General features: G+C 40.7%; 2 protein-coding genes across 2 annotated transcripts; both read right to left on the reverse strand.

Annotated features, from left to right (window-relative positions):
- Positions 1 to 6,748: 6,748 nt before the first annotated feature.
- ZC2HC1B (zinc finger C2HC-type containing 1B) lies at positions 6,749 to 14,346 on the reverse strand (the record flags this gene model as incomplete). The annotated part of the gene is made up of 6 exons (XM_080615886.1): positions 6,749 to 6,838; positions 7,554 to 7,675; positions 9,653 to 9,791; positions 10,753 to 10,872; positions 12,914 to 12,978; positions 14,331 to 14,346. 6 exons carry the CDS (start codon positions 14,344 to 14,346, stop codon positions 6,749 to 6,751), a joined length of 552 nt encoding a protein of 183 aa, XP_080472012.1.
- A 597-nt stretch (positions 14,347 to 14,943) lies between these two features.
- LTV1 (LTV1 ribosome biogenesis factor) lies at positions 14,944 to 24,107 on the reverse strand. The gene is made up of 11 exons (XM_080615351.1): positions 23,834 to 24,107; positions 22,544 to 22,675; positions 21,864 to 22,052; positions 20,710 to 20,797; positions 19,643 to 19,763; positions 18,892 to 19,135; positions 18,260 to 18,387; positions 17,194 to 17,333; positions 16,943 to 16,995; positions 16,007 to 16,207; positions 14,944 to 15,418 (listed from the first exon to the last, which is right to left on the reverse strand). Exons 1-11 carry the CDS (start codon positions 23,834 to 23,836, stop codon positions 15,305 to 15,307), a joined length of 1,413 nt encoding a protein of 470 aa, XP_080471477.1. The 5' UTR covers positions 23,837 to 24,107; the 3' UTR covers positions 14,944 to 15,304.
- Between the last annotated feature and the right edge of the window lie 130 nt (positions 24,108 to 24,237).

The raw sequence follows: 24,237 nt of genomic DNA on the forward strand, positions 1-24,237 counted from the left end.
CCTACCTAAAGGGCCTGTATTCACCTTTTGTTGATAAAAATGGCCTTTGTTTAGTCCAGGAAGTGATTATTAATCATAGCCATCTGAAATGTGGATTTCTTCATGGAAAGCCAGCCCTGGCCTAGGGGAGCCTGTGCCCAAGCAGGATCTCTGTGGGGCCAGGGGCAGGTCCACACAGAAGGGTTGTGGTGTTGAGCTGACACTGGGTCCTGTTTGAAACCAGGTTATGAACCTGCCTCACGAGTGTCGCCTGAAATTGGTAGGCATAATAATAGTTGAGGCCAGTTTAATCACAGGAAGTTTGCTTAGTAGCACTGGGACAGCTGGAGTTGGGCTTCCAGCCTTTGTTTCTTCCAGCTGTGTTTCCTGGGGTGAATTGTCCATGTAGATTTCCAGTTGATGGTGTGTTGGTGTAACAGTCCTATCACCTGATGCATGAACTAGCAAAAGCTGCAAAAGTTGTATCTGCCAGCAGATGACATTAAAAACAAATGACAACAAAAACAACACAACCTCACAAACCAACCACATTCTTCTCAGTTGCCTTTCTTGCCTAAACCATTATTATAAATAATATAAAAATATTCCTGGTTTTAGTGGATAATGCAGTTACTAAATGGATTCTGTTGCAACTAAAACAGACACAGTTTCTGAATCGGAGTAAATTCTCAAACCCCAAGAGCTACTCTTCCATTAAATCAAGAAAGAGTTAATAGTACCTAATCATCATTACAAATACAGTGCGAAGCGTGTTCTCTTCTCCCCCATTAATCAGAGGAATATTTCCAGACAGCTTCAAATCAAAAATGCTTTTTAAATGATTGCTGTTAATGAACTACAGTGACATTGTACATGAACTACAATGATCCAAATATTGTTACAATTTTATCAGTACTTGGATTAAGGAAATGTTGTATTACCTCAGTCCATGCGAGAGTGTGTTCTTCGGAGACACTGCTGAGTGGTACTTTTTGTTATGAAAACTTTTGGCATTAGGCAAGCCAAAAGGAATTTTAAAAATCATTCGTGTAATGACAACAGCAGGAGGAAGAGCAGGTGCTGTACAGTCATGCCCAGTTAGCAGTGATTTAAATTACAAGTTCCAGAATAGGGGGGAAAGGTTGCAAACAAAGTTAAATACATATTCTACAGCTAGGCTTGTATTTTCATCAGGACATGGAAAGTTGTGTGTATATTCCTTTAATTCATTGTTTACCTTGTTTGTGCAAATTGAATTCACTTGGCTTCATCTAAGCTTACGTACTTGTAAAAAAACCCAGATAACAAACACAACAAAAAACCCCACAAGTTCTGTAGCACTGCTTGATCATATACTGTTAATAGACATTTTGTCATTTTGGTGTGTGCTTCTGTAAGAGGTGTAACTAATTACAGAAATACTTGTCTTTGAATTGAAATGTGATGTTAAAACAAAAATGTTATGCAAATACTGAGCTAGACTGGAGCCCACATTCTTTCAACTGCTTGACTGTAGCCAGGTGCCTGAGCTCTTAACTGCTGCCTGATGATGTGTTGGTGGGAGATGCTTATCGTATGTAACTACAGGTTAACAAGTCTCATTCAAGTAAGAAGAAAATAATCACTTCGATATTAAAATGCTTAAGAAGCACTTGATGGTGTCTACAGCTACACAGATCCAAACCTTAAATGTGTAACAGTACAGCTTTATCCCTTCAGTCGATTCTAATCTCTTTTTCCAATTCTTGACATCATAAATGCAGATGAAGCTGATGATGTCTCATCACAAAGGAAGTTATTTCAAAAGGTTATGTTTGCAGAAAAATGGTTTTGTTTCAAAATTCTCACAACTCAGGAGATCCCCCAAGTCATCTCATACTTCAGAGTAGAGCTGGACTTTCTCATAGCTTTTGTCAGGGGGACTTCTGTGAGCATTTTTGGGAGGCCAGCAGTAGCTGAGGCTCAAGAATGCTTTTTTTTCCTGAGCAAACAAATACTTTGGGCTCAGTAGACCTTCCTGTTGAGCACCTGAATATCTTACTGCTGAAAGAGCGAGTTTGCTTTTGGTGTCGGTAAGATCATAGGCCTGCCGGTGCTAAAGGAGAGGTGAGAAGACAGCAGCAAGTCTCCCTGAACTCACCTGAGGTGTCCAAGAGGATGCAGTGGTGGCAGGCAGGCAGGCATGGCTTCAGGCAGCAACAGTGGAGAAGGTAGCAAGAGCTGTAGGACATCTGTGTGGTGGCACTGCCTTTGGCTCATGCGGGGCTGCAACAGCACCAGTGAGGGGAGAGGCAGCCAGAGGCATGGTGGAGGAAGAAGGCAGCACAACCAGTGGCCAGTCCTCCCTCCTCTCTGGCACATCCCTCCTCTGAGTGGGAGAGGAGGATGCAAGAGCAGAGAGGAGCATGGGGAGCATAGGATGGACCATAGGTTAGCAGCTAAGAGACAGAACAGAAAGATCTGACTCACACCCTAACAGAGATAAAAATGCTCTTGTATCTGAACTCTGCTTGAAAAATCTGTAGAACTGGAGCAACATGTGGTGGTTAACAACAAATTACTATAATTAAATGATATAATAAAAAAGCAAAACTTAATAAACATTTGGTCTCATACAAAAAACCTAATAATTTTGTATATAAAAAAAAAAAAATAGGAGCCATGTAAACCTGCTGAAATAAGGCACTAAAATTATACTAAAATTATACTACATAGAACAAAAGACTCTGCAGCCTCTATGTAAACTGAAGTATTGCTAGTGTTCAGTTCCCATCCCCTATCAGAAGCTATCCTCATTTCTTTTTCCTTCAGTTTTATTTACCAACTGTTGCTGTTGGGACTCTCCCTTTTCTTAACCAGTGACTTGCTGTTAGTTCCAGAGTTTTTCACAGCCAGTCTGACATAGGAGGGCATGCTCTATGTATTAATGATCGATTCATTTCTCCTAACAGAATTTTTAAAGTCCTGTCCTTCAACACACCATTCTTGCCACTATATTTTCTGTCCGATCCTGGAAAATGAGCTGTGAAATCCAACACTAATACACACAGACAGAAAATAATGAATGAACAACAAGAACTACAGTAAAACTTGCTCTAAATTTTCAGGATTCATTTAATTGGTTGTAAAAGACAGCGGTTATGGTAACATTGCACAGGAGAGTTTGGGTTTTTTTTCCCCTTCTTCCTGTATTGAATAAAAGGCTAAGCACTGCTTTAATGTGTTTGGCCCAATTTTGTGCCTGCTGTTTCTAAGAAGTCTAGCTCTAGGAGTTATACTTGCTTCAGTGTTATCCTTTCTGTATTTATCTGATCATTATTAGCTACAGTCTGAGTAGAGTTTAATGAAACTCTGTAAAGTCTGGTATTTATTATTGCTGTGTCCAACTACTTTTCATCTTCATTTACTTTATAAACATTTAATAGGCAAAAAAATTCATTATGCATTTTAATTGAAAGCCTTATTGGAAATTGTTGGGCTAAAAGAAACCCAACCTCTTGTAACACCGAGACTTTATCAAGGTGAGCCAAGACTGTTACTGGATCAGGTGGCCAAAAAATAAGAAGGGATCTGCCTCCACAACATTTCTGCCTTATCAGTCAATTTCTGAAAGTAATTAAAGTTTTTGCTGCGAAAATGAGATTTGGTTTTAGTCTGAACTTGACGTGCATTGAAGCCGATGCACAGCATACAAGGCCATTTATCACTTACCAATCACTATCATTGATTGTTTACTGGAAGATTCTATTAAATACATTCATGAAATTAAAAAATGTTCATTTGTTTTGTTCAATACATCGAAGTAAAGCATTCAGAGGAAAAAATAATCACATGATACTGGATCTCCCTACATTTTCTTAAAACCATTGGAGGAACCACTGGCAATATCCCTCCCCTTTGTAGGCAATCAGTTAATTACACTTTAGCAACTGATACAGATTATCTCACAACTTTAAAAGGACAGCATAAGAAGCTTTGTGCCTGGGGGGAAAGAGGGAAAGAAGACAGTGAACTTCAGCTTGCTGATTTTATTTAATGTGGTAGCTGTAGCACTCTATGTGGAAGAGGTGCTGGAAGATTGAGTTGGTTAAGGTCTTCTGTAATGCGTCAGAGGAAAACCTTAACAGCCTTGCTGATCAGCCACTCTATCTTCTGTTGCGCATTTGCAGTCTGAAAGCACCAACAAGCCATATACTTGTTATTTGTATAGAAACTGCTGTTATATTTTACTCCACGTTATCTAAGAAGATTAAACCTTAATCCCTGGGAAGGTTTATGGATGGAGCAGCTCATCCTGGAAACTATTTCCAGGCACATTAAGAATGAGAACATTTATTTGCACCACTTGAAGCCACTTTCTCACATCTGCTTTCTCAGCTAAAAAGCACTCTTGCGTAGCACTGAAACTGATCTCTCACTAGCCCAGAGTGCTCTGTAAAGCAGCTGGCAATGCTCAAGTTTTACAGAAGATGCAGTTGCCAACAGCTCAGCACCTACAAGCCGACAAAGGCCAGTTACTTCCACAGTTCCCAGGGACATAAAGAACTCTGTCCTGTGTTTTGGATGCTAGTGTGGGTGTCTGTGCTGGCGACCTGCTGGAAGCACTGACTGTTCTAAGCCTCTAAACTGGCTGCAACTACAATTCCAGCAATTCCTGGACTCACCAATGTCCATAGGGAAAGAGGTGTCTCCTCCCCAAGCCTGTCAAGCCCCCAGTTTCAGAGTTCAGTGGCTAAACCTTGAGAGCAGTGGTGGCATCAATAAATCCCTATTGGTCTGCAAGACCTTGCATGATAACCATAAAAGTTACTACACTGTTAACACAGTCACAGGTAACCAGGGGAGTGGGGACCACCAGATGAGACCACTGGGTACTGTCAATAGTTTTTGCTGCAGCTGGCAAAGTCAGGGAGGTCAGTAGTGTCAATGGTGGACTGTGGACTGAATGCTCCCATGCCCATTGCAATCCTCCCCACAGCCACGGACCATCTGCAATCAAGGCAGAAAAATTCCACATAAAAGGACCCTGCAAAGACTTTGAATATGAGTCTCTGCAGCAGACTGTTTGTGCACGTTAGTATTCATCCCACCCTCTAAGCACTTTTATAAGCTCATCTCTCAGGCTCAAGATGCTTTGCCAGCTACAGGGAACGTCTTGACTACCTTCCCTGCCAGGATCTCATATTCTGCAGTCAGAAGCATCTCACAGGGGTGCAAGATGCTGATCATCTGAGCCATCCCTTTGCATAAAAGCACCACAACCCCCTTATGCAAGGGGTGGAAGCTTTTTTTGCTGCTCAGACATAGCTTTGCATGGCCCAAGATGGGAAAAACACTTTAACTGCATGGTCTGAAGAGCAGAAGCACCAAACACCATGGTCTGGGAAAGTAAACGTTACAGAGAAGAAAGAACCTCCACACCATCGTCCTGACATATTGAAATGGATGCTGGCATCTTCCTCATTTGGAAGCACGAGAGCATGAGATATGTTACCAAAGTTTGCATTACCAAACAGCAAATCCTCTCGAGATGCACGTTACAGAACAGTCACTGCCTGCTTGAGATGGAGCTGCTCCAAACTAGAGACTGTGTAACAGCAAAAGAATATTCTCAGCAGCCTATACTGGGGATATGAGGAGCTCTGCAAGTTTTCAGTGCAGTTGATTGCTTCAATTAATACAAAGAAGTTCATACTACAAACACATCAACAAGCGCATCAAGTGCGATATCAACAAGATATTTTACATACACAGAAGCACACAAGGTCCTTTTATGTTATAAAATTGAAATAATAAAAATAAATAATTTCTTACCCAAATGCTCCTGAAGACTTTTGTCCAGTTGATGCACCCAAAGATTTTCTGGGTTTCTGTAGTATTCCTGAAGAGGTCTCTGCAAATCATTGTTAAAATAAAACATTGAAACCCACATACATTCAACATAAAACCCAGAAATGTAGGGATCAAAGATACTGATACAAAGAGCAGTATGTGTTATCATTTATCGGTTATACTGCAAATAGCCATTAAAATAACTTTGTAAAACATCTTCTAAACATAGACCGAGTACAGGTCATGATTACCAGTAGCAACGGGTGCTATCAAACACATTATATAGTATCCTGCTTAGAGGGAACTGTTTTAGGGATGTAGCAATGTTAATTTTAAGGCTGAATCAACAAGGGGAAATTCATATAGAACAAACAACATAAAAGCTTGATGCTTCATCTAAATGGACTTAAGATAAAGAAGATGGAATGAATCTTAAAATTGAAGATTAAGGGTTATGGAGTCCTTTATGGGACGGAAGAAACCTCACACCCAGACTGCATATTTTAGTTCTATATAGATAATTCTGTTTGAGGACATATAACTGAAACGGCTAAGAAGTGCCTCCTGAGTACCTGCATGCAAACCTCTGTTTTTGCACTCAGCAGAATAGATGAGGATAATGACTGGGCAAGTCATTTAACATCAACAACATCCACTTGGAAATTTTTGACCTTTCTCATTTCTGAAAGTGGTGTACAGAAATGAGTTAAGAATTTCATATCCTGGCTTTAGGAAAAAAACCACCAAAACTAACAAACAAACCCAAACCCAACCAAACAAAATAAATAAATAAATAATCATTTTTTTTATTCTATCAGAAAACTGGATTCCAAAGCCCAGGATATGCTCTAAAAATGCCAGGTCCTACCTCAAATACATCAGAGTTTCTTATGAGAAAAACATAGACATAGCTAAATGAACTCCTATCTGTCCAGGTTCATCTGTACTGGCTACCTTCTTGTGCTCTCTTCCGATGCGGTAATGCAGCAGCTGCTGGGGGTTTCCTCTGAGTCACCAGTTTCTTGCCCTGGTGAAAGAAGATCCACAATCCACACTGAACTCCAGCAAGAGCCTGGTGAAAACTCCAGACCACTGCTGAAGCAGTGCCAGGAAGAAACGGGGATAAAGGTGCACCCCCTCCCACTTGGAAGCTTTTCTCCTGCCCGAAATAGGCAAAAGAGTAGTAAGATTTTCAAACATATTGAAGAGAATCAGTACCCTCCTAAAGGAGCTGTTTACATTAATTTGGGGTTTCTTGTATAAAATAGGTGCTCACTTGAAGAGACCGCTGATGAGCTTCACTTTGCTGATCCCCAAAGGGGCTTAGCCCTTTTGGCCTTGTGTCTAGCCACCAGGGAATAAATCAGCTATACATCTGCAGGGAACTGCAAACTTGCCAACAGCAGGGAGCCCTAATGAACAGGAAGAGCTTTCTCTATGTATTGCAAAAGCTGACAGGTTCCTGCTTCCCTACAGCTGTTATCCTCAAATCCATTCACAGAACAGTCTGAAGAAACTGGTGACCAACTTTCTCGTACTATCATATTCTATCATTTTTTATATAACCGGAGACAAGAGACTTCAGTTTGGGGAAAACTTTAGCTCATATTCACCATGTAAACTTAAGAGTTTACCAACTTCCCTGGAATCTGAATCTTTGTGATATAGGCCTTTACTCACCCTAAGCTACAGTCAGACAAATCTGCCTCCAGGGCAAGGCAAGTGTGACTGTGTTTGCTTACCACTGGTCTGGTGGTCTTTGCAGCAAAGGCACGGCGGGCAGCTTGTTCTTCACAGAACTTCATGTGCCTCTCTGCTGCAGCTTCATTAAATCTTCGTGAGCAGTGTGGACACTGAATATAATCTGGCCATAAGAAAGGAACAACTTGTGTCAGTTTATACACTACAGGAGAAGGACTGCCTTGCTTTACTGGAGCACTCACGATGCAATTCATAACCTGGCGCCACCAGCAGGTGACCACGGTGAGTTCCCATCAGCTCCCAAAGTACAAACTGACGAGAACTACAAAAAACTCCTCTTGAAAAGCACTTGGGATCCTAAGATACACACTTACGGTATTGAACCAGCAAACAGTATTTGCTTGCACAAATAAATCCCTGGGGATTGATGAAAGCAGATTTTATTCCCACCCCTAATCTCACAATTAACAAGTCTGCAGAAAAAGCATTATTCAGAAGTTCCTGGAGTAGTCAAACGCAATGATTTTAAGACTTTTCGGAGATCGGTCATCAAGATTTGCCTTTGGCAAAACACTGCTGAAGAAGTTGTGCCCCAACAGCCAAGCCACATCCAAGAGCCAGGTTTCTGGGTGTGAAGCAGCATTGTGAAGAACACAGAGCAGTGCTTTATAGAGTCAGTTTTGAGTGTTACAGTTCTGATTCTAGTAAAAGCTATTCAGTGACATTTATTGCTGGTGCAGTCCTACCTGTTTCAATGAACAGTCAATGTTCATGGTCAACACAGTCACATTCAGCCCTTTCACCCCCTTCTCCATTCTCAGACCTCTCCCCGCTGACCAATTCTGACCAGTACAAAACAGCCTGAGTGTCCTTATCCTAATATTACAGATACAGTATCTTTACCAAATGCTTCTCTCAGTAGCAGCCCAGAAAAGGTGGCCCAAGCAGTCACCAAAATCCAGCTCCATACCAGCAGCACGGGCAAAATGGTTCTGAATGCAGGGGAGGAGAAGATGAGTCAGGGCAGATGCTTTGGGGGGCTGTCAGGGGCACCTGGCACTTTAGGGGAGAACAGGGAGCTTTGGGCTCTATCAGGAGGAGGAGTAGAAGGAAGAGGAATATCTCTCTCTCTCTCCTCCCCATTATCCATGGGCTTTCTCTCTAGGCCTGTAGTACAGGGTGTATATCCTCTAGTACAGGATATACATCCTCACTAGGCCTCTCAGCAATGTGTCTTTCCTGAAAAGCAGTTCTCCAGTTTGTTTCTGCACAGCCACCACTGCTCTTGCACAACTCGATTTCCTTCAAGAGGGAGAAGGAAAGGGAGGAGCCAGACAAGAAATGACAGGAGTCATTAAAGAATTCAGCAGTGGAAGTTCAGAGAGGAGGTTGACCCCAATCAAGGAAGGAAGAGGTGTCCAGCTGCTTATACTGCATCGTTGTCATCTACAAGAGGAGAAAGGCTGGAATCGCAGCAGCTGGTTTTGCTATCAGTCAGTAATTCCTGCTCTGGAAGTAAGCCCAGAAAGCCCCCCCTTCCCCTCCTGCTCTCCACCTTCCTAATGCAGGCAGGACTCCACTAGGACCCTTTCCAAGACTGCTCCCACATTTCATAAATCACATCTCATGAGAAATACTGGCTATATGTGCCTCTTTTTGAATCCATGACTTCTACCGTGGTGAGCTCTGTGCAGAGACCACACCTGGTATTAGTAGTAACCCAGACCCGTCTTTTTCTAAATGACTTCCCCTGTCTGCGCAGCTGGGTGGGGAAAGGGACAGTGGAAAAACCACCCCATGGGAGTGGGGAAGCCTGTGGGCACTACAGTTGTTTCGGAGGGTGAGGGCATGCATTTCACCATGGTACAGTCTGTGCCAGAACACAAGCATCCTGAATCTCCTCTCAAAGCACTGTCTAATATTGGACCCCAAATTTGCTGCCTATAAACTTAAAAGGTGCAGTTAGCTTTCTCTTCCTCTGCATTGCATTCCTACTCAATTTAACCCAAGAAATGAAGCTAATGTTCACATTGTTTTGTGCCAGGGGGTGCCAACTGAAGCCCAGCAGTGGATAATAAGCGGTCATAGCTTTACCAACGATCAGTACAAGAATGGCAATAAGAGAAAGTAGACCACAAACCTGGGTTGATGCTTGGTGGGGGAGGAGGTGGAAGAGGGCGGCCCTCCTTCAGAGCTTTTGTGACCTGCTTGGCTGATCGAATAGCATTAATAAAATCCTCATGGTGCTGCCTCCAATTAGATTTCTTCTCTGGCTGTTTCTGTAATGGGAGTCAAGGAAGGCACAAACTATATTTCTCCATTGCAAGGGACAAAGAAATATCTTGGGGCGAGACTTTTCCTTTCTGAGGGAAAGGAAAAATATTACAGAAAAAGGAAATTTGCATTTTAAAAGCCGAATTAACCCTTTGCTGTCTACTGACAGGATAAAAGAACAATGCACTCAAACAAAATACTGAGGTTGCAGCAGACCAAAAGGCGCTTAAGAGGGACGAGAATTGACACTATCAGCCACACCTTCCCTTCTCCTCTGCTTGACAGATTCTTCTTCTTGCTTTAAACCTCTGTGCACTTCTGTTTCTTTCCATAACTGATTTTAAAGGACATTTTATGTCAGTCTGCATGGATACCAAATTGGCAGCAATTTGGCATCTCTGGGTAAAATTACACACATGCGTGTCCATGTGTATTTCCCTCCTCCCCAGCAATGCGTGAAAAGAACCTTGTTCCAGTAACAGCTTAAGCCTTTTTGCCCTCCAGCTCTGTAAATAAGTTAAATTTAAATACATTTGTAAACCCTCGAGTTCAATAGCAATGAATCTCCATAGCTCCATCTGCAGATCTGGGCTACTGGCAGCTCTCAGGTACAACCTGGGGCATTGATGCACCAACCATATTGGATCACACTCTATTTCAGATTTAAGAGCAAGCTGACAGAGACTCACATAGTCTTTAAAATACATGCACGAGCATTTCCTGGAAGAGCAGAGACACTTAACGTGCCCAGAGTAGTCACAACACCTACTGGTTTGGCTTCCAAATGGGGAAATACCATCAAACACTAGCAGCACAGGGAGGGGGAGGAAAGAATTTGGCACCAAGTCAAGCACATATGTGAGACTCATCCACAATATCCAGGCTTTGTCCTCAGAGGAAACAATACCATTACTGAATGAAAGACTTCATATGGAGATAACACACAAGCTTCGATTTCAACTATACCTTTTGTGGGTGCTGCTTCCTAACGGTCATGATTTCTGTTCCCTGCAGTCTCTGCTCCATAGAGCTGAAGGGCTTGCGCTTCTTGTTGAAGACTTTCCTGCATATTGGATCATGTCTCAGCTGGGATGCAAAGAAAAAAGTCGTTTATAGGTTGAAGTTACTCTTTGTTAGCAATGCTTCCTTACTCAGGCTTTAAAATCGCTGCTCTTCAGCAGCAGAAGCTGAAGCAGTATTTATTTCAAGTTCAGTTTAACTCCTGAGGGAATTCAGCAAAACTTTGAAAAGCTGTCCAAGTACAGCCGCAGTTCCACACAAATAAGAAATAGAAGCCATTTCCAGTTCTGCTCAGGGACATGCTGGAGGCCAGCACAAAGAATGACTTGCAGAGAAGAACACAATAGGGCTATGAACAGGAACAGACCTGTTGGGCTCCCCCTGCTCCCCAGCACACTTGTTTTTGTTTCCTTCTTGGTTAAAAGGGAAAACAGGCTGATCCTGCTCAAGAGACCTATATTTACATTATTAGTTCCTTGAGTTTATGTAAGTATTCCAGACCAGGGGCAAACAGCAGCACTATCCATTCCATCACCACCACTGAAACAGTGACAGCCCCAGGCTGCAGGGAAGCAGCTGCTTACCAGCACACATAACTGAACAGCTCAGGAGAACTAGGGTAACACCTGCAGCTGAGAGCACAGGGGAAGGTTAGGTGGGTAGATACCCAGTGCCGAATCTGTGGAAGGGCCACACCTCATGACAAAGAGGTTTTAAGGTTCAGAAGTGTCTCAGATTTTAGCATCAACCTCACTTTTCTGCACCAGGAGGGGCAATCCCCTCTGTGAGGAACACAGTGAAAGCAAGGACCAATCTACCTTTCTCTTTTGTACTGTGGATCACGCCTATTTGAGACCACCTGCAGCTGCTGAATTGAAGCCTTCTTTCTTATCTTCCTTTGCTTACTCCCCTTTCCAGTTCTCAGTTACTCTTCTCAATCTTCTCATTAATTCCTCTATGCCCTCCACTCTCTTCCTCTAAGAGTTAAGCAGCAGCTTGCATTTTGGTTAGAGCTCAGCTGGGCCAAACCTATCTCATTTCACTACAACACACATTTCTAAATTCACATTACCCTTTGAACCTTTCTACTCATGTGCTTCGGGTCCTTATCTTCTGATTCTAGATATTTTTGATGGCAAGCCTGAGGATTCCTCTGCAGGACCAAGAGTGCAGCAGATGCCTGCCAAGCAGGTACTGAGGACCATGCCAGTCCTGCATCACCAAGGCACAGAGAGGCATTACAGGACTTGTATCTCATGCTAGTCACAGTGACAAACTTCCTGTCTCCCTCAAAACACAGCTGTCTGCTCAAATGATTTTGTCAGAGTAAACCATCACGTTCTTCATGTATCTGATCACAGATACCAAACACGGAACTACTAACACAGGGTGTATCTCCACCCTCATCTCAGCACTCATAATCACTCAGCTTCCAATGTACTTTTCTTGTCTGTTTTTTGGTTTTTCACTAAATCAGATTTTAGTTCTATCTTGGGGCTCATCTGATCTACCACAGAGCCACAGGGTCAGTAATACAAACTGGGGAGGGGAGGGGTGCATGCAGAACCCACCCCCTGCAGAAAAATCCTGCAGTTGGGTTGTGCCAGGCAAACTGTGCAGCCACCCATTTAGTTTGTAATCCAGGGATCAGGGAGGTCAGGGGGAATCTTTTCATTCACTTTAGCAGGCTTTGGAACAGAGCCTGGTGCCCACATTATGCTGTCAAAGGGACTACTTATGAGCTGGTTTATTAGTCTGTTTTTCCCAGGAAGCCTGAAATAACAAGTTCTGCTTAGAAACCTGGAGACCAAAGGAAGCTTCAGGTTAGGAATTTGTGTCACCAAGAGATAATGTGATTTTAAACACAATATATAGTAATCACCTGGTTTTGGGCAGGCAGGTAAATGAAGATTTGTGCACATTTAGTAGATCTCTAATGAAGCTCACTTAGGTCATTAAATCATTTATTAGATCATTTGCTCTTTCAACATGTGTTTAACCCATTTCTCTACTGGCAGCCACCTCCTCCTTCCCCAGTGCTCACCACCCTTCAGCTGAACTCATCAACATTCCTCATTAACATTCCCATTAAAAAAAAATAAATTACCAGAACATCTTGTGCAAAACGTCTTCCACAGGTTCTGCAAGGAGCCAGATCTTGACTTCGGGCAGCTGCACGAAATGCAAACCGTGCAAGAGTCTCAGTTACGCAGTACAAGATGGCTTGACTAGAGCAGAGTCAGCATTTGGACTGAGCCTGAGCTCAGAGCCACCTGAAATCAGAGCTACCTGATTTACCTTGTTCCTACAATGCACAAGCTCACCTTTACTACAGTGGACAGCTTTTTGTTTTCCACATGACTGCTCAGGTATATCTTTTCAAAATGACATCATGGTTGGATGAGATGATGGAAGAGTACTCTAGTTCATTGCTGCATGAATTTAGGGAGAGGGGCTGCTGGGAAGCTAGAGGAGGTGACTTGCACCTCTATTTATCCCAGTTCATTTGTAAATCATCAGAAGCCACCAATACTCAGCAATGGCTTGGGGTAAACTGTTGCTACTCCAGAAAGCTGCAGGTGTCACATTAAGTGCGATGCAATCCTCATTCTTAAGACAGAAGTTTCCATAACATGCCAGACAGCATTCCAAGATTATCTTACTTTGTAGATGTCAAATTTGTGGGGATTTTTTTTTTAAATTAGTAATTTTTTTGGAAAAAAAGAATTAAAAGGTTTTTAAGTTACACAGAAAGTAGATTTAAAGCCTTTCTGACTCCAATGGCAGTCACATATTCTCATTTCAGAGCAGGGACATGACTTGTATTAAACAAAACCAGCTTTCAGGAAAACTTCAATAACTAAGATCCCTTTTCACAAGGCGTGCAACCTACAGAGACAAAGACTTCAAATGTAAGTGTTCCTTACCTGCTCTTGCTGGGACAAAAAAACCCCTTGTCTTAGTGATCAGATGCGTGTCTGCTTTTGTTTCTTTCTTTTTCCGTCATATTTTACCATATTCCAAGGCACAGAGTTAAGGTTACTACAGTGTTTCACTGATGACAAGCGTAGAGAAACAAAGCAATTCTATAACCTTTTTAACACTTACTCTGTTTAAATGTCTTTCCACTTCTGTTCCCCATCAACATCTTTCTGTGTGTCTGTGCTTAGTCTGGAATATCATCTTCCTTTCAAGTGTCTGCCTCCCCCATCTTTTATTCTGTTCTCATCCCCTCAAGGTTTTGACTTACACAGCTTCTTTTTTTTAAAAAAAAAAAAAGGGAACTTAGGCACAAGCACAGTTACCAGTGAATAAGCAATGAGAGGTCAGGGAAAAGGAAAATTCACTGCAGATTAGATACTTTAGACATGTACAACAGCAGATGAGTTAAGGACTGGTAAAGAACGTGTGCACTGTCTTTATTTTAAAGGTTCTCCTTTTCTGTAATTCACAGAACCACATGCCACCCAAAACACTGAGCAGCATCTGCTACTCACTTGCTCCATTTCCATTTAACTACTTACCTGGTATCTGACTCATCTCAATAGAATGGTTTCTCAGATGTCCTCTTTTCTGTGTTGCTGTCAGGAGCCATGAGTACTAGCTGGTGTCTTCTTTACGCAACAGCTGGCTATTCCAAGTTACCACACATCAGCATTACATAATTAACAATTATGACACAGGCAGAGCTTCTTTAAGCCTGTGAAGCACATGAAAACTAGCGCAGGTATTGGCTAAATGAAACCTTGTTCTAATCTTACAGATGATTCTTACTGATTTGGTTAACACAGTCTCTTTGACAATTTTAGAAAATGCTTAATCTAGATGTGAAAACTCTATTGACACTTCAGTTTCCTGAGCAGTGATCAAGAGATTTTTAAACAGAATAACAGAATCATTAGTTAGGGTGGGAAAGGACCTTTAAGATCATCTAGTTCCAACCCCCCTGCCTGTTTATTCCCTTCACTAAAATCATGTTACTTTATCAATACATTATAAAAGCCTTCTTCCAATAAAAACAAGTACTTTGAACTGTTTCTGTACATTAAAAGACCTCATCAGTCCTTCTGCTGCATTTAACCATAAGGGAGAGAAGAAACACAGATATATTGCTTTTTAAACTGAGATAATTTAATAGAAGAATTTAACCAGATAAATCAGTAAGATTCTGATTTGTCGAATACATATACAAATATGTATATAAAACTTTGTCCAGTAATAGTTTGTAAGAAAAATACATTTTTTATAACTTTAATACCTTTCTACTGTAATGAAACTCTGCAAAATGTGCCAAGTCACTCATGACAGAATAGACATCACTAATAGATGGTTTTATGCATAACTGCATTTCAGAAAGAATAACAAGTTACTGGTTCTTGTTACAGTAGCATATGAATAACCCCCTTGGAGCACGACTGGCAAAGCTACGAGTTAGCAGCTCCCATCTCAATACAAATGAAAACTTGAGGTTGTTTCCAAAGAAAGTTCCTCAGTTTTATCAAGACAGCTTCAGTCCTTGAACGTTCTGTTTCAGATTGAGCAACTCTTTCTCTTGCCTCGTTTTCTCCAATTTGAAGGCTAGCTTGTTGGCTTTCTTTTCCATCCTGCGTTCCTGTGCGTATCAATAATTACAGATTTAGAAAATAGGCATGACATGCGAGAAGAAACCATTCTAATTAACAGTTCTAGATCATGAAAACAGCAGCAGTCTGGACAATAATATTATTTCTGGCACTAATTATTAGCAGTCAAAAGAAGATGTATACCACGAAGATTACCATCTTTAATCAGCTGAAGCTTCTGATATGCTGGCAATTTCTGTTCCTAAATAAAACAACTAGTATCTCATTGCGGCCAATTAGATTTCCCACATTTCTTTCAGAGCTTTTTTACTTTGTGTGATCTGAAACATTACAACTGTTTCCTTTGCCTCCCTAGAAAATTAAATATAAGGGCTCCTTCCAGTATTATTGTGGCACAATTACGTACATAACAATCCCATAATTAGGATGACAAAATTATGATGTTAACTTTCTTTCCAGTGGATTTTTTAAAGAAGCAATAACCAGTCTTTTGAGACCAGCAAGTCTTTCCCATTGATTTCCAGACACAAGAACAAGTAAGCTTTAAAAATGTTCGTGAGACAGAATTCAGATAATGTAATACATTTTTGCAGGTTCTTATTTAAAAAAAAGCATACCTTCCTTTCCTCTTTTATTGCCTGTTTTCTAGCTCTGCGATCCTCTTTGCTCTCATCTTTGGAACGGGGCTGTGTTGATGCTCTTGGGAGGTCGCTGCCATTAATCATTTGCATGCGTTCAATTTGCTTAGCAGTAAGACTTTTCTGAGGCAGGATGTGTAGAGGAATTCCAGTCTTCTGGGAAATTTTTATGGGTTTGGGCTAAAATAGAGGGCAGATTATGTATTAATGGCCCCCAGCTCTGGCTGCAAAGAGTTCACATCACACTGCCTTATCAGTATAAAAACATTAGATTCAGATTTAACAGTAATAAACATGGAAGTTTCCTCACACTATTTTCTTCCCTCAGAAAAATGCACATTAATCCCTAAGTAAGAAATCAACCTGTGAACAGAATTTGGCCTCCCAGAATAAGAAAAAAAAAAAAATAATCTCCCTTTTATTTAAATATTCCTAAAAGGCACTTAACATTCCTTTAGAAACTTCCACAGAAAAGGTTTCCTTTCACAATTTCAAAGATCAAGCTACGTTCCAATGATGGGGAATGTCTAGAAGACCAAAAGAACTAGAAGAAATTGTTTCAAACTGTAGCAGGGCAAATAAAAGCATATTTTCAAGAAAAAAACCCAAGCAATGTGTGCTTGTGAGACACATATTACACAAGTGCATATCACAGATAACAAGAAAGTAAATTCCGCACTGTACATTTCTGTCCTGCTATTACAGAAATTTTGAACTTAAGCTATTTTCCTTTTACTAACAGAAAAAATATACGCAAACTCTTTTTCAGTACAGAAGTAGCATCAAAGTTAACACCCTCCCAACTCTCTTTTCTACTCCTTCTGTTAAAAACAGATATCCATTGAGAAAACAATCATTTTGGTCTCAAATTTTTCCAAGCCAGGGTATTACTCAGAATAAGCTTGATGATCTTACCTTTGATGGCTCCTTAATAAGCGTTGGGTGATTATATAAGTTTGAGTATGTACCTAGGTCACAAAAAGAAATAATAGTCAAGGCTTGCAAACAGACATTAGGTAGATTTATTATGAATTGTATTACTACTTAGTCCTTGAAAATTCACAAGCATTAACTATTTTATCTAAAGCACTGTCAGAAAAGTTCTGAGATCACCTATCATTTATTTTGAAATCCAAGAAGATACAAGAGAACTCCAAAATACTTACTCAAAATGGATTCGCAATCCCATTTTTCTTTTGGTTCCTCAACAACTACAGTTACTATTTCTTCCTTTTCTTCTTCACTTTCTTCATTCACAGGAGAGTCTAAATCTTCACAAGGTTCAAGAGTATCCAATTTCACGCAACTTTAAAGTCCAAAGAACAAAAAAACTAAGGTTTATCTTTTACTGAAAATGTGTAATTATGTAAACCTAGTGTCCTCTCAGTAAAACCCCAAACTAAAGAAAGCTATCCCCAATGGAACTTGCAGCAAATAAACTAAAACATTAGGACAAGAGATACAGTCAAGAAAAGTATTCTGGCATTTTGTATGTGGCACATAATATTTGTGACTGGAGGACAGGAAGAGAAGAGGATGTACTTTCTAGTCTGTAAGGAAGGCAGCTCTGGAGAATATGTACTCTGCTGCTAACCAGTCATCTTTCACTACAAGGGATACACTAGTGTATCTTTCAATCAGGAAACACAAGACTAATGTGAGAACACTTTAACATTTAACTTTGGGATATTATCACCTGCTTTAAGACAAAGTGAATATACTATGGAAATGTGGTTTTACACGGTCACTGGGCTGCTTTATAAGAACTAATTTTTGCAGTGCTACAACAGCAATAATAGTCACTTGCAAGTTTATTATCATGTAACTAGTTATACAATGGAATCAGCTGCACACCAGCAGGACGGAATATACTTTGCTAGAACAGCAAAAAGCAAAGGTAAAGGTATATAGAGAAAGGTAAGTTACACTAAAAAGGGAAAGGAAGAAAGACTCTAAATATTACTTGCACTATCCTTAATATAATTACACAAAAGGAGCATAATCTCACATAAACCATCAAATGCCTCCACTTAATTTTATCATCTCATAAATTAAGACTTACATTCAGTGACATAAAAAAAAATTGGATAATATTAATACATAGCTGCTTTTACTATGGGAGGTAATCTTTGAGTACAAGAACTGGAAACAGCATATCCAAAGTTTCAATACAAACACAGGACTACTTAAGTGAAACTACTTATGTGAAGCAGTGCTTCTGGGGATACATACTTTTTTGCTTTCTCTTTGTAGTAATCATTCAGGACTTCCTGCAATCGAGCATTGTCTGTGTTAATATAGCCTTCTAACTCCACATTATCCAAGGCTCCAATTTCGTCTTCATCAAATTGTTCAAAAAACTAAAATAAAGAAGCGGGTATCTGTAATTAGATCACATTTGTCTTGTAACTTCTTGATAGCCTAAAGAAGATCTATACATTTCTTTCTATTTGCCCCTTTTTCCCCTCCCCTCTCATTTGCAGAACTGCCAAATACACCTGCAGTAGGATTTCTCCCTTACTGTCAGTATTCTTCTGGCACAGGAGTCACAAAGTTATCTTTTAATAATATATAGATCACCTTCTAGAAAATGTTTCTTATTCTGATACATTATTTCAATCTGCATACTAAAAAACCTGTCACTGCTCAAGACAAAAGTTACATCATATTTCCACTGACATAATTTCATGAAGGTATACTTGGCATGGAGAAGAGCAAGGGTGAAGGAAGTGAGTTTTTCCCAGGCATTTGCACAGGCATACAGGACACCACCTTGTGTGCATTTTGACTGTGAGATGAATCAAAAGACAAAAGCAGCATTTAGCACCCTTATGTTTAACAATTACTTTCCTGAGCTGCCTCACCTTCTCAAATCTGTCATCCAGCAGGGTTAACTGCTCATTCCTTCTCATTACTGAAGATGTCATAGAATACTCTGTGAAACGACTCCTGGTTTCTTCTTGCATAAAAAGAAATTCTTTCATCTGTCCATTAACCCCATCATCTGATAAAGGCTCTTCTGAATCACGGTCATTACTGCAACTATCCTTTTCATCACTATCATCCTCCACATCTTCCCACTCATCTTCATCCTCAGCATCTGATCCCCTGAACAGAAGTTTAAAACAGTTTTAGAGTAATACATGGACCTTTCCATAGTTCTGACCAACACTGGCTTATCTGAAACAATTTAGCAATAATAAATTTAAATCTTGAAAGGGAAAGATAAAACTTATTATTGTCAAGCCAGTAAAAGAAAAATGAGTTTAGCATAACTATGTTGCCAAAGCCAGCATACTAATTTTGTCTGAAACCTAAAACATTTCCAGTAACTTCAATTCAAGAATCCTATTATTCAATACATTGCATCTGGAAACAAATACATATAATCCATGAGCTCAAAGTAACAAATGAAATCTGTATCTTGGATCACACATGAAAATTTCATTTTGTAAGCTACCACCCACATAAGACAAGGTAATACTTTTTCCCTTTAACACACCTAAGCGTTCATTTGAAACCTTAAATCATTCTTGCTTCCTACAAGAACATAAAATAACAAATAGCATCATTCCTATTTACATATGACAAACAGTTCTATAAAGCTGTATCTACCCCTTCTGTGGGTCGTTTGCTTGTAGAACAAAATCATCTTCCAGGATATTTTCTGGATTTTCAAAGTCAAAATCATCATCAAGAGCTGCAACAATATCAGGGTCAAAATCTAGACGTGGTCCTAGAAAGTTAAAAAACAAACAAACAAACCACCACTTAAATACATAAGTTTCTCTGACATTATGAAGTACTTTCCTGGATAATAATCAATCCAGCTAGACTTTTAATTTGCACTAAGGAAAGATTCAACTTAAGTATCACAAGATTCCTCAATAACATTTGTAGATCTGATACAAGCCGGGGCAAGTCACCAGCCTCTTGTCAATTTTCCTCATCCAGAAATGGAAATTCTCCAGAGGTCTCGCACTTCCATAAATGTACTCTAATACATTTTACTTAGAATACTGTAGAAGCAAAACTATCTAAGTTAAAGTACTGTACAACCAACTGCCAAGCCTAGCTCCCAGCCCTTTAAATTCCCTACATTACAAAAGGTCAGAAAGCTTCTCTAATGCAATTAACAGCAGTGTCTTTAGCATTCTTCTGTTAGGACAGAAACCTACCAACAATTACCTTCTGTTATGAAGAATTAAGACAGCTGTACAGCAAATGTTCAGTGCAAACTTGGATACGTAACAAAAGCATACTTAAGGCCTGTAACACTGAAATGATACTAATGAAGGAAAGAAAACACCACTCAGCCTATGAAAAGAAGGGAACTTTTGAGAACGAAAATCCAGTTCAGCCCTCGATTCAAACAGATGGAGTAACAAATCCATAGTCTGAGCTACAGCTCTCCCTTGTTATTATTCAGTATTTGCTATACAATAGTAAGAGCTCAAGGATTCTGCACCCCCTGACATCCCCAGCAAAGCTAAAAAAGCTATTATTAGTGAATCACAGACAGAGGTCTCAAATTGAAACACAGGCCTCTTACAGATCATTATTTATGTCTGCTATCAAGCCTGTTCTAAACCAAAACTAATATGACACTGTAATTGAAGCCATCATTACTATCTTGTACCTAGATGGCAACTCAAGTTACAGAAAAGTAAAAGATTTGATACCTGAAACAGGAGCAGCTTTATTTAACAATCCCACATCTTCTTCAAACTCTGTGGCAAATACCGAGGAAGGTAACTTAATAGATGGTGCCTTAGAAAAAGAAACAACGAACAATATTACAATATACTTGTTCTCAGTTTCTCATTTGAGTTCACATTCATGAAAATGTGCAGATAATCACGTGACCAAAAGAAACTCTGTGAGTGTTTCTTAAGTATTAAGACAAGCCGTACTTTATTGGTGGCAAGCTTTCGAAGTTATGCAATGAAAGCCAGGTAAAGTGTTGGCAGCATTCATTCTCATGTCAATATTCTCCGGGTAAAGAGACAGTATTTTTGCATCTCTCAAACTTTTTAAAGAATGGTTGTACAGCACAATTAAATTTGTAAAACTTTTTGGTTTGGAGAACACTAACACATATTTGAAATTACCTTTTTACTGAAAGTCTTCATAGAATCATAGAATGGTTTGGGTTGGAAAAGACCTTAAGATCATCTAGTTCCAACCCCCCTGCCATAGGCAGGGATGCCTCACACTAGACCATATCGCCTAAGGCTCTTCCAACCTGGCCTTGAACACTGCCAGGGATGGAGCACTTACCACTTCTTTGGGCAACCCATTCCACTGCCTCACCAACCTCACAGGAAAGACCTTCTTCCTTATATCTAACCTGAACTTCCTCTCTTCAAGTTTAAACCCATTGCCCCTTGTCCTATCACTACAGTCCCTGATGAAGAGTCACCAAGGAATTGAGAAGTTTGTTTTTATTCCCTCTGGGTTCTGTCACATTTCACTTTAAAAACATGGTGCAGTGGTAACAGAACCTGGTATATTTGTAACTCCCACAGCATTCAAGATTTCTAAAAAACTTAAAAACAAACGCCAACCCCAGGAAAATGCATGACTTGTTCAAACAAAAAAGCCATCTCTTTCAAGGAAAGCCTGGTATGGGTACATGGCATTTTAACACTGTGCTAGCAAAAACTGTGGCTCATCAATTTTTATTTTCACTTGTAGGAAAGTCTTACTGTGGGTCAAAAGGATCCTTATATATAAATAGAGATCACAGTCACTATATGAATATGGTTAATGTGTCTACAGAATGCTAAACTCCAACAAACAGGCTAAAATTATTATCAGCAAAAATACTGCTTACTGGAACTCGCTGAATTTCATCTTCTATGCGCCCCTCATTTGTGACAACAATTCTGCTTTGCTGCCCACGAACAGAAGGGACAAGCTCAGAGGGACCAGAGGCTTCTTTTAGATGCTGAAGATAGTCATAGTCATCATCGAAGAAGACTCCATACTTCCGCTGCTCTTCCCTCCTTCGCTCCTCATGCCCCTTGGAATTGTAGAAAGAAACACATGGAGTTACTCAAGTCCATTTAAAACTCACTAGCAAACAGAAAAGCAATTCATCTATTGAGAATAACTGAATTATAAAGTCCTGTAGTCCTCTCTCCACTCATTACCGTAACTCACAGCCTATTCGAACATTGTAACCAACTTGTTCAGTGTTCAAGTGCTGTGTGAGCATGACCTTAAACTTTTTCCATAAGCAGCATAACTAACAGACTCTGCTTCTTCAGGGTAGGTGAGGCAATTTTTGCTGGTTTTTTAATATATTTATATTTCTAATGCCAGTTGAGGTAAGCCAGCAGGTCATAACTCACAACTATCATATTCCCCACAACATCCCCTTCCTTTGAATAAGCTGGACTAAAAACTATCTTCTGTCAGACTATGTTTTGAATTGTACAATTTCATACCCACTTTTCTCTCCTGCAGCACTTCTTATCTGAATCAACATCCGTATTAAAAGTGAGTATTTACTTTCTGTGTAGGCAGTAGAACTCTCTGGGGTGCAGTATCATCAGCAGCAAGTGGATCCCTCTGACTTCTGTGCACTAAATGAAATGTTACTGCTTTCTTCTTTTCTATGAAGGGTTTCTTCTTCTTGTGAGGCTGAAAAAGGACATTTGGTTAATCATTACAAAAAAATAAAATTAAATGCACCTAAAAAAGAATTTTATTCTGCCTGGAGTGTGCTACTCTATTCCTTTTAAGGAAATATCAGCATATTTAGAGACAAAAAGCAAAAAAAGACTTCTCACCACCTTCACAACAGCCATTTCATATATTCTAATACTATATTCAGCGGCAAAACAGCAATCCATCGGTACAATAAATATTTGGTTGCAGCATATACACCTTAACATATAACCCTAGAAAAGAATTTTTAAGTAAGTACTTTTTAAACACTGGGTCAGATCTGGACCAAACTTCACCCAAGCAAGGCAGGAAACTGATCTTAGGAAATTCATCTAGACACTCCTAGCTTTCTGAAAATTGTTTAGACATCTGTTCCTACACCAGTAACTCACTATCAATCATGAAAGCTGCACCACTACACAGACATAGCTCTAATATCAAAAATGTATCTACATCTTGAGCGTTCTAACTGGGTGAAAGCCTGTTCTACAAGTCAGCACATCTGACTTGGGAAACACTTTAATCAAAGTGTCCAGCTTTACTTACATACCAAAACGTGTTAACAGATACACACACCTGGCTAACTACTTTATGGATCTAGCCTATCTTCTTTACCTGGCAACATTAAGTAGTAAAACACGACACAAACAGCTCAGAGCATATGAACTGCCGACATACGTTTGGAGTTAAAACCCGCACGCTGCACTTTAAAACCTTACGCTCACAGTAACCAAAAAGGAAACACAGTACGTTTCTGGAAGCAGCGCACTTGCTACCCTTACAAACCTGCCGGTGGCTGATGGCACAAAGAAAAGTGCTTTTGACACAGGGAACCTAACCCCACTCACGGTCCCTTAACACGCACAGCGCCTGGGCGGCTCTCAGGGAAGCAGGCTGCCCCTTCCCTTCCCCGCCGCAGGCCCGGGGCTGCCGGCGCGGATGCCGGAGCCCGAGGAGGCTCCTGGAGAGCCCAGCAAGCAAAGCGGCCAACGGGCCGTTTACCCTTCCACACCGCGCTACGGGAACGGCCGAGTTCAACCCAAACGCTGGGGGAGAACGGACGGGCACGACAGTCAGCGAGCCGCTCGCGGCCGCCCAGTTGCCTGTCCCCATCCTCCTTCTCCTCCTCACCATGGCGCCAGCTCAGGCCGGGAAACCCGCGCTGCCCACTGGCAAGAAGAACCGCTACCACTCAGGACCCCGATCCTACTCGCTCCCACGCGGACCGGCCGTCAGCAGCACCGAGTTGCGGCCTCCATCTTGGGATAAACCAGTGACCGATGGGAAGGGGGGAAAGGGTGATAGGCCAAGCAGGGCCTTTTGTTACCCAGTAACAAAACAACGAGGATATCCTCAAACTTAAGTAGTATTTTAATAAAAGACAAGCTCCGTGAACGCAAGCACAGTACTTTCTCCAACCCTCGAGAGGCATATTTTCCCACTAATCATTCACACACACCCCACCCCCCAAACTGGTGGAGAATGATTCCGCCCTCCAGCGGGCCTTATTGACAGCACGCTTTGCAGGGGACCAA

This window comes from Psittacula echo (genome assembly GCF_963264785.1).
Source record: "Psittacula echo genome assembly, chromosome: 4".
Lineage (NCBI taxonomy): Eukaryota > Metazoa > Chordata > Aves > Psittaciformes > Psittacidae > Psittacula > Psittacula echo.

Coding starts and splice junctions, on each gene's coding strand:
- LTV1 (XM_080615351.1), bottom strand. Junction 20,798..21,863: donor ATGAAATTCAGCGAGTTCCA/GTAAGCAGTATT, acceptor TCTTTTTCTAAG/GCACCATCTATTAAGTTACC. Junction 19,764..20,709: donor TAAAGCTGCTCCTGTTTCAG/GTATCAAATCTT, acceptor TTAACTTTCTAG/GACCACGTCTAGATTTTGAC.